Here is a 10,648-nt window from a genome sequence, read left to right as displayed (position 1 = left end):
TACTTGCAGATGTGGCAGAGCTGGATCAGTGGGTGGGGCGGGATGGGGGGGGGGGAGAATGGTGGCGGGGTGTCTGGGCTTCTCACTGGGTGGAGCAAGCTCTGGGCATCATGCCTTGTCCCTCTTCCCCAAAGAACAGGGCTCCAGGAAGGCAGAGCTACTAGGAAGTCACACTAAACCCAAAGCAGCAACCCGGACTGGCTGCCCCATCCCTCAGAGCTCAGGTGGAAATATGACAACCCTGAATTTTACTGGTTTATTTTTAGTGTATTTTTTATTGTGGTAAAATACATATAACATAAAATTTACCATTTCAACTATTTTAAAGTGTGGTTCAGTGGCATTAAGTACATTCACATAGTTGTGCAACCATCACCACCATCTGTGCAGAACTCTTTTTGTCCTCCGAACTGAAACTCTCTAGCTGTTAAACATGAACTCCCCAACCGCCCCTCCCTCTAGCCCCTGGTGACCACCCTTTTAATTTCTGTCTCTGTGAATTTGAGTACCCTAAGTACCACATAGAAGGGGAATCATCATACAGTATTTGTCCTTTTGTAACTGGCTTATTTCACTTAGCATAATGTCCTCAAAGTTCATTTATGTTATAGCATGTGTCAGAATGTCCTCCCTTTTTAAGATTGAATAATATTACATTGTACGGATATATCATACTATGTTTGTTTTTCCATTGATCTTCCACCTCTTGGCTACTGTGAATACTGCTGCTATGAACACAAGTGTGGAAGCATTCCCTGAAGTTTCTGCTTTCAGTTCTTTTGGGTGTATATCCAAACGTGGAATTGTTGAGTCATATGGTAGTTCTATGTTTAATCTTTTGAGAAACTGCCAAACTATTTCCATAGCAGCTGCACCACTTTACATTCCTTATCAGCAATGTGCAAGGGTCCTACCTTTTCCACGTTCTTGCTAACGCTTGTTACTTTTCTTCTTTCGCTCTCTTTCTTTCTGATAACCATTCTAATGGATGTAAGTGGTAGCTTATTGTGGTTTTGATATTTTTAGTATTTTTAATTCAAATAAACCTTAATTCCCTTTCTCTAAAGCTATTTTTCTCTTCTTACCTCCTTTTCTGTCCTCCCACCATCTTATTTCAAAGTTGTACGTTAGCTGCCATTCACAAATTCCCTAGTTACAGGTTTTTATGTTTGTTCCTACCTAAATGACTGAGATTTTCAAACATAATTTGGGAAACATGAATTTTAATGTATATGAGGGAAAAATAGGCTTTTAGAAGACACTGTCTTGTGAGGCTCACCTGCTGGGATCCAAAGGAATTTTATAAAGCACCTAAGGCAGGGTTCTGTGTTGGGGACCAAAAAACCAACAGGGTTTTTGCAGTTTAGATTTTGGGGGGACAGAGGTGTGGGGAACTGGCTGTAAGCTGACAGTCTGCCCAACCCCCCACCTCACTTGCCTGATTAGGTTGCAAAAGGCTAAGTCCTTCCCCACATATCCATGTTAGCTGATACTCATCCTATCCCTCATGTCCCCTGGAAAGACTGGAGGCAAGTTTCTTCTATCCTGGGTTTTTTTTTGTTTGTTTGTTTTTGTTTTTCCCTGTATTTTTCTGAAGCTGGAAACGGGGAGAGACAGTCAGACAGACTCCCGCATGTGCCCGACTGGGATCCACCCGGCACGCCCACCAGGGGCTACGCTCTGCCCACCAGGGGGTGATGCTCTGCCCCTCCCGGGCGTCGCTCTGCCGTGACCAGAGCCACTCTAGCGCCTGGGGCAGAGGCCAAGGAGCCATCCCCAGCGCCCGGGCCATCTTTGCTCCAATGGAGCCTTGGCTGCGGGAGGGGGTGGAGAAGCAAATGGGCGCTTCTCCTATGTGCCCTGGCCGGGAATCGAACCTGGGTCCCCTGCACGCCAGGCCGACGCTCTACCGCTGAGCCAACCGGCCAGGGCCTCTTCTATCCTGTTTTGTGAAGTTAAGATGTTATGTATGGTGGAGGTTTTTTGCACTTGGTAAAAATTCTTGAGTTGCCTTGGAAACGTGTTCAGAGATCTCACTGATTTGCTAATGGCTCACTTTGCTCTATAAATAAAGCAAGTGCGGTTTTTGGGCATGCTCTCTTCTTGCCAGCAGCAATTGTAGAGCCCTCCGAACCCATTCTTTAATTCTTTAAGCATATTTTCTTAATTCTGCGCCATTCCCACTCAGGACCTGGAATTACTAGTCATGCTGGTTCGCGACAGTTCTGCCCAAGGAGAAACTGGATCACAGTTACAGACAGAACTGTCCTCTCACCATTAGCTCGACTGAGTAGCTGGCCTTGGGTGTTTCTCTCCAGGGCGTCTGTTCGTACATCCACACACTGGAAGGGCTGCTCCTGAGGCTGCCACAGCTCTCCAAACGCAGTCTGCTCTGCCTTCTTGACTGTTGTCCTGGCAAAACAGAGGAAGAGTGGGAATCAGCCCTGGGAAGAGTGGAAATTTCCTGGGGACAGAAGGAGTTGGGTGAAGAGGAGGGCTTTATAGGCAGGGCTAGCCCCATAGGATCACAAAACTCAGGTTAAAAACTTTGAAGTTTGTTCTGGAGCATTTTCTGCAGGGGGCATGATTCACTTTGCATGTGAATAATATGAGCTGTTGATTGAGAGACAGGTGACCATGTGGGAGGCTTCTGTAGAGGTCCAAGAGAGAGGAGATGGGGGCTGGGACCTGGAGGTGGCCATGGTGATGAAGGGAAGCGGGCAGATTTGAGAGGCATGTGGGGATTAACTATCAAGACTTAGTGATGGATGGTGTAGGAGCGTTGGAGCAGAGGTTATTGAGTCAATAAGTGATATGGCCATGCACCAAGCTGGGTACAGCAGGGAAGGCACAGACTGCGGGAGGTGTCTGTTCTCGAGTTCAGGTGGGACAGTAAAGGGTTTGCCTTCCTGGTAAGCACCTGCACTAAACCCGGACCAGGTGGTGGTAGGACCTTGTTTTAGTTTTACTGGCCAAAGCCACTTTTGACCGTAGACCCTACAATAAATTTTACCTGTTTGAAATCAAGAAATATAATTCTCATCTAACTCAGTATCCTCTATGTAGTGTCCAGCAATGAGTTGGATGAGAGAGGGCTTAAGTTTGCATTTGTATGTAGGTAAATGGTGGAGGGGGGGTAGGGAAATTCTCCAGGGACAGTGGCTTCTTCTACGTCCTTTGACACCCTTAGGGCATGCAGCCAGTGAGTGGGTAATGGCAGTGACCATTGTTTTGGACAAGGATTTATGTGGGATACCTCTGTGCTCCTTCCCTCTCCCTTCTGCTTGCTGTCTTCTCCTCACTGCTGGAAGAGACTGCAGAATGGCTCAATGGCCCACAGTCTGCATCTCAAGGGACAAACATGAGTGACAGCATCTTTGCTTCTTCCTAAGTAGAAACGCCAGCCTCCCACCATAAGGGTCCTGATTGGTGTCTGCGCCGCTCCGCCCCACTTCTCCCTCATCTGTCCCAGCCAGTCTGCGTGTTCTCTGGGTCTATTATTTGCATCACCATCTTTCAGTACTAAATTCTCCACTAGTTGGAAGATCATGGGCTGTGAGGGACAGAAATTCCTTGAGTACAGTTCATGCCAGTACGCATGTTTGTTAAAAAGTTGCAGAGGCGGACGGTGCCAGGTGATCGCAGCTAGGATGTCGAGTCTTGCAGCAGAGACTTGGCTGCCAGGAACTGTTCTAGAAATGGTGAAATGGGTTATCAGAGGGGACTGGGCCAGGGCTACCCTGAGGACTCCCAGCGAAATCCCAGCCTGTGGCGGCAGCCTCTAGAGGGCACTAGACCACCGTGGGACTGAACCAGAAATGACGTGTCAGCTGTCAAAGTCTCAATGTGGGCAGGGTTTAAATTTGTGCTAAAAACCCCAGCCAGGCCGAAAAACCGACAGACCCATGAAAGCACTACCAGTGGAAAAATAATGTTTAAAAAAATAAAAATAAATGCAAAATATCCATAATGAGCAAAGGAGCAAATGTTTAAATGAAGATAGGTGTTGTTTGTTTTATGACCCTACACTGTTGCACAATGGGAACAGTTGTTTCTAATGAGCCCAAGGTTCCCAGGTAAATTGGCTGTCCCCTGCTGTTTGGCTTTATGAGGGTTAACAATGAGGTATGAGCAGATTGGGTAACTTAGAGCTTTAATATAGTCATGTTTTATGATTGTAGAGCTTTAATTAAACTTTTCCATTTGGTTCAAAATATGAGAGGATATTCTGATGATTGTTTATAGAGGCTCCTATTTTTCCTTTCCCTCAGCCTCTTAAATAGGGCTTCCTATGGCACTGATCTCAAACCCGACTTCTTTACATAACACATTACATACATTGACGTGAAAATAAAGTTGCAGACCCTCCCTGCCAGTGCCTATACTTCAGCCAAACATTCTGCCCTGCACGAGTGCCCATTACATGGGCAGGGAGCGGTCTGAGGAAATTCTGAAACCAAATTAAGGCAGGCCAGTGATCTCTACCATAAATGAGTTGTTTATCTTATTTGATTCTTAAATCCTTTAATGCATAGCCCAAGAAGAGGTCTGTTTGGAAAAATCACCAAAGGAATTACAAGAGAGGGAACAAGAAAAACAAAACTAAAAGCTGCTTCCCCTCCAACTACTTGTTTGGGTTTTTTTTTGTTTTTTGTTTTTAAGATTTTATTTATTGACTTTACAGGGTGTGGGGGGAGCGGGAAGAAATGAGAAGTATCAACTCACAGTTGTTTCACTTTGGTTATTCATTTATTGCTTGTTGTATGTACTTTTGACCAGGCAAAACCCAGGGGTTCAAACTGGCAACCTCAGCATTTCAGGTTGACGCTTTATCCATTGTGCCACAACAAGCCAGGTTCCCAGCCCCAAGTTTTAAAATTAAAATCCCGTTGGACTGCACAGTGAAAGCGAATTATTCGGTCTATAACTTTTACTAACATTGCCAGTTTCTCTCTACCTTCTCTCTTAACTGGCTATGATCAAAGCTGGGGGAGAGGGGATGTAGAGGGGTCCTGAGCTTCAGCTGAGGATGGTTGGGGCCCTACCCTCCATGCCAGAGAACCTTTGGGCACCTCTGATTTCGCATCAATCTCAAGGAAGGAAGGCTGCCCAGTTTGACCCTAAATGGCCTCCTCAACCCTTCTTTATGTCTCTCCAGGTTTCTGCCTCTTCTTAGATGGTGGCCCTAATCCAGAAAAGCAGGCCTTCTCACCATTTCCCAGTGTCAGTCGGAATTACTGGGTGGACTCAGAGGCCCCTCCGAGGGGTTCTTTCCAGAACCTCTTAGAGTGGCCAACAATATCCCCTTACAGCTCTTGCCGTGCACAGAGAAATTCATCTCAGGGATGTGACATGTTTCCTTGGGCTGTGGCAAACGAGGGGTTCAGGACAGAGGGGCAGGAACCTGTGCTATCCATGTTTTCCTGCCCTCAGGTCCCTCAAGCAGCCCTGTCTAGCCCTTTTCTCTAGCTGTCACCTTCTACCAGCCCTCCCTTCCCTGCGCTCAGCACCACTGGGCACCGGAGAGAGACCTGGCCTTCTCCACCACCAGGAGGCCAGGAGGCCAGGCAAGCGCTGACTCCGGCTGAAAAGCCCACCCTGAAAAGCCCACCCTGAGCGCCAGGCGCGAACTGAACAGAGTAGCCTGCGCGGAGCTGTCCAGCACCCGAGGCGGGGCGCGCGCCCCCCGCACGCCCCCGCTTCCTCCTCCCGCCTTGCCAGCGCCACTGCGGCTCGGCGGGCGCGTCACGTGGCTGGCGCGGCGCGGCCTCCAAGCTCCGGGCGGGCGAAGGGCCGGGCGGGAGGAACCACAGACCCACGGACCCACCACCGGCGGCACCGACCGGGCGGGCTAGGCGCAGTGCAAGGCGGCCCCGGGGGCGCCGGGCCCAGGCGAGCTGCGCGGCACGGCGCGGGGCATGGGCACGCCGGGGGGCCCCGGGCACAGGCCAGCTGCGGCTGGGCGCCCGGGGTGCGGGGGCAGCGGCGGGCGGGGGTCTTCCCTGGCGGCCGCCGCTGAACCCCCGCGGGGCCCGTGACGCCGTGGCCGATGTGGCCCCGCGCGCTGCGGGCCTCCATCGCTGCCTCACAAAGACGCCACCGAGACGCCATCCGCACCAGGCCCGCAACCGCTGCGGGAGTCAGAGCCTGAGCCCGAGCAGGAGTCGTAGCGGGATCCGGGGGCAGGAGGCAGCGCCCGCGGGCGGCCGGCCCCGGCATGGAGCAGAGGGTGGCCGCGGGGCCAGAGGGGGCGCCCGGCGCCCGGGCGCAGCTGGCCGTCGTCTGCTTGGGTGAGTGGGCCGCGCAGGCTCGGGAGTACCGGCCCCCGTCTCGTAGATCCGCGCCACGCTCTGACAGGACCCGGGCTTCCGGAGCCGGCACTGGGGGAGCTTCAGGCCTGCTGGGGTCGTAGGCCTGGGTGGGCAACTACGGCCGCCGAGCCCCGGCTCCCGCCGGGCTCGGAATAGCGGATCCGAGCGCGGTGAACAGTGCGCAGGGCGGCCCGTGTGCGCAGGCGGCCGGGTGCGCAGGCAGCGGCTTTCCGGCCCACGGGGCTGCGCTTAGCCTGGCGGCGGTGGCAGTCGGGCCTCCGGAGCTGCGGACGAAGGCGAGGCTGGCTGTCCCCTGAAGAAGTCTCCGTTTTCTGTCCAGAGTCAGGGTGGGGGCGGGTGCTGGCTGGAGCCTGGACTCAGGATGCCAGGCAGAAGGAGGCTTCTAGAATGCCCCATCTCCCTATCGGGTCTTCTCAGACCCAGGGGTGGCCTGTTCAACCCAGTGTGGTATGTCTGGGGAGGGCTGGGGGACCTGTCTAGGTCAGGCACCTGGACAGGAGGGCTCCTACCCTGCTCAGAAATTTTTCTGTCCACCTTTCTAGGGCCCTGTTTTGGGGAGAAAAGGAGAGTTAAATCCTTAATGCACATGGCTTCTTTATTTACCATGATAAAGGAGGGAGGCCATTATCTGAGTAAGGGGTCATTGAGGAAGGTGCTGTAACCCCATAGGTTTGCTGAAGCCACTGGAATGACAAAGTAAAAAAGAAGTTGGAAGGTTTTAAGCTTCATGAACCCCTTTCCCCCCAAGAATCAGGGAACTCGGTGTTTGGAGGGAAGGCACCTGCCTTTGTTGTTTGAGCTGGTCTCAGTTAGGGCTGTGACCCCGAAGTGCTGACTCCCCATCTCTTGGTGGTCTTATGCTCTGGACTCTGAGCTGCTGGGTGGGCTTCCCTGGTGAGCAAGGCAGAAGGACAGGCCCTTTAGCTTCCCAAGGCTCTCCCTGTCCAGATGTGGCCCAGAGCTGGGTGTCCTGCGAGGGGACGGTTGCCCCTGCTTCCTCACCAGATTGGGGCTCTCCCTTCCAGGGATGCCCTCTGCCTTCCTTGGCTCACTTGATCTTTGGGGAAGGGGCACTCTGAACGCCTGGAAAATTGGGTTTGCCCATATCTTCCTCTGGTTCCCGTGCAGAAAAGCAATACATGAAGCAAAGAACAAACCCCAGGAGGTGGCTATTTGAGGGGGTGGCTGGCAGGAGAATTCTTTGCTTCCCTTCTCAAGATTAGTGTGGCACAGTGAGGACATCCTTGAAGTTGGCTACCATGCACCCCTGTAAAATGGGGTAATCAGAACAACTTCCCTCCCTCCCTGGCCTCCAGTGGACGAGGTGGCGGGCAAGGTCTCCTCAAAGGGAAGCAGCCCTTCAAGGTGGCAGGAACCCCTTTGACAGACAGGCCTCTGCCCAGGCTGAGCCTGGGCCTCTCTCTGATGGGTGGTCCAGGCCTGAGCTTCTCAATCTGGAGAGGAGACAGCAACGCACCCCCTCCCAAGTGAGTTAGCATTCCCAGGAGTGGGGAGTGGCAGGAGGGGTCTGGTGCAGCCAGGCTTGCATACTGCTCTCTCCTGTTGTTGGCGTGCAGGTGGGTGCTGAGACCCTCTGCAGTTCCAGCAGGCCCGAGCTGGTGGCTGGGACTCTGTGGCAGTGCTCTAGGCTTTGCCCTGCGAGAGAAAACCAGCCTGGAGTTTGGGCTATGTTGTTTTTTGCACCCAAAAGGGCTGCTGCCGGCCCAAGGCAGGTGCCTGGGCCAGTCCCAAGAGCCACCCGCCCCCTCACTGGACCCTCTTTGTGTTTCTCACAGTGAACATTGTTCTCACTGGCCAGCTCAGCAGCGCAGTTCCTGATTTAGGTGAGTAAGATGCCTCTCTCTTACCTCCCCTCTTCCCTGCCTCCTGGTTTAGTGAGCTCTGAGGACAGGCCTTCGGGGTCCTGGCTCCACCTGTGGTCAGTCCTTGTGCATCTTTTCTGCACCCCAGAGGAACTGTTTGGCCTGGGCAGGCTTAAACTGCCCTGAGTCTCAGTTTCCTCTTCTAGAAAATGAGTGCAATACTAGGACCTATTTCAAAGCCTGTTACAGGGTTGAAGGAGCAAGTGAGGCAAGATGCTCAGCGTAGTGTTGACACATGGTGGCTTAATACCACTAGCAAACTGTGATGAGCCTGCTACAGTGGACAGATTGTTCTTTGTGTAGGCTGTGGGGTCCCCCAAGGGGATCTGCCTGTTTTAAAATCATAACTGAAATTTAATTTGTAAAGGTGTGACTGAGTGATGATATGGAGGGGCCAATGCCATTGACAGAAGTTGTTACTTCTGTGTTTTGAGAGAAAGGGAAACTGGTCACACCATGCAGGGCCACCTGTTTGGTGAGGTTTGATGCAGCAATGTAGGGAAGACCTGGGCCAGAGCATCAATTGGAGTTTCCATAGGAGAGTCAAGGCAGAGCAAGGGAAGCAGTTTAGGATTAGCTGGATTGAATCATTTCAGCCCTAGGACAGCCTAGGGCAGGGGAAATATTGGCTTGGTGTGTGAGTTAGGTGAGATGGTGGATGGGCGTTCAGGTTTGATTAGCCCTCCTGGGAAAAAGCAGGTTCTAGACAAACTGACAGCAAGAGAGAGGTAACACTTTGACCAATAGTTTGGCCCTGTGATTAGTGGGTGCCAAATAGACATACAGAATCTGAGAAGACACAGCTGGAGCTGTGCCCTCGCCTCTTGCCTGTCAGAGTGGGTCTGTCCATCCACTGGCCATCTCTGCTTGTGCCTAGTGCCAAGTGCAGTAAAGACTGCCAGGAGCAGGAAGGGTGGCCCAGGAAGGGTGGCCCAGGCCATCGGGGCATTTTCTCTTTGCTGAGGGGGCTTCCAGGGGTTGGCAAATGCATAACTCTAGGTCCTCATGACCCTTGGTGCCCAGGAGACATCTGGGAAGGGCCTCAGGAAGCTGGAAGAATGTGTAGTCCCTGGTCTGGGCGTGGGGGTAGGGGTGCTGCTAATTTATTTGCTGTCTGTTGTGCTGCATTAAGGGGAAGGAGCTACCTTGGACTTCTAGTACTTCTCAGGGCCCAGCTCATAGTAGAAGCTCAGTGAGGCTGGCTCAAAGAGAGGCGTCTTTGCTAGCCAAGGTCACTGGGAAGGGGCGGCCAACGGGCCAGAGAAGCTGTCTCACAGACATGGCCTCTCAGCCCCCCCCCCCCCCGATTCTCCTTGCACACCACTCCAGCTCCCTGCAGCCTGCCTCCTCTGCCTCCTCTGCTGGCCCAGGGCCCTGCCTTGCTCAGCACTGAGCCAGCCCCAGGCCTGCCTGGCATCCTGGCCCCCACAGCAAGCTGCCAGTCTCCCCACACAATTCCAGGAGAAGACCAGTTGGCCGTGAGGGAGCAAGACAGGGGTGGCAGGTCTTAAAAATGTGAGTCCTGCCTGACCTGTGGTGGCGCAGTGGATAAAGCGTCAACCTGGAAACGCTGAGGTTGCTGGTTCAAAACCCTGGGCTTGCCTGGTCAAGGAACATATGGGAGTTGATGCTTCCTGCTCCTCCTCCCTTCTCTCTCTCTCTCTCTCTCTCTCTCTCCTCTCTATAATGAATAAATAAAAATCTTTAAAAAAAAAGTGAGTCCCCAGCCCTGGCCGGTTGGCGCTGCGGTAGAGCGTTGGCCCGGCGTGTGGAAGTCTCGGGTTCAATTTCCAGCCAGGGCACACAGAAGCGCCCATCTGCTTCTCCACCCCTCCCCCTCTCCTTCCTCTCTGTCTCTCTCTTCCTCTCCTGCAGCCAAGGCTCCATTGGAGCAAAGTTTGCCCGGGCACTGAGGATGGCTCTGTGGCCTCTACCTCAGGCGTTAGATGGCACGTTGCAACAGAGCAATGCCCCAGATGGGCAGAGCATCGCCCCCTGGTGGGCATGCCGGGTGGATCCCGGTTGGGCGCATGCGGAAGTCTGTCTCTTTGCCTCCCCTCTTCTCACTTCAGAAAAATACAAAAAAAAAAAAAAAAGTGAGTCTCCAGCCAGCTCTCTTGCTGGTGTGGGGAGTTGACATGTCTGCCACATGCATGTGCCCCAGGTTTAGAAGAGTGATGCTCCAGAGATGAGGTTCACCCCCAGAGCCAGAGAGAGAAGGACAGCCATCCAGGGCCACACGTTTGGGTGTTCTTAGCTATCAAGACCTCAGGCTGCAGCAGGGTCCACATGGCCTAACTCAGAGGCCATTGTTCACATCATGGTGCCTGTGTATGGTGTCCCTGGTGTCCTGAGCTGTGTACAGTCCGTGTGGTCACAGACGGTGGTCTGGGCCCTAGCTCTTCTGGAATCCAGCCTTGACCCCTCTAGTAC

General features: G+C 52.9%; 1 protein-coding gene across 2 annotated transcripts in view; it reads left to right on the top strand.

Annotated features, from left to right (window-relative positions):
- Positions 1-5,738: 5,738 nt before the first annotated feature.
- The window catches only part of LRP3 (LDL receptor related protein 3), a 14,629-nt gene continuing 9,719 nt past the window's right edge, over positions 5,739-10,648 (top strand). The window contains exons 1-2 of one of the 2 annotated variants that reach the window (XM_066348986.1): positions 5,739-6,290; positions 8,129-8,176. In XM_066348986.1, coding sequence (XP_066205083.1) covers positions 6,218-6,290; positions 8,129-8,176 — 121 coding nt within the window. In that variant the 5' untranslated portion in view covers positions 5,739-6,217. The remainder of the gene's footprint in view (positions 6,291-8,128; positions 8,177-10,648) is intronic. The other variant, XM_066348985.1, reaches the window with a different exon arrangement.

This window comes from Saccopteryx leptura, chromosome 9 (assembly GCF_036850995.1).
Source record: "Saccopteryx leptura isolate mSacLep1 chromosome 9, mSacLep1_pri_phased_curated, whole genome shotgun sequence".
Lineage (NCBI taxonomy): Eukaryota > Metazoa > Chordata > Mammalia > Chiroptera > Emballonuridae > Saccopteryx > Saccopteryx leptura.
Note: the sequence above shows the minus strand (reverse complement) of the source record. Positions and strands in the feature narration are given on the sequence as shown.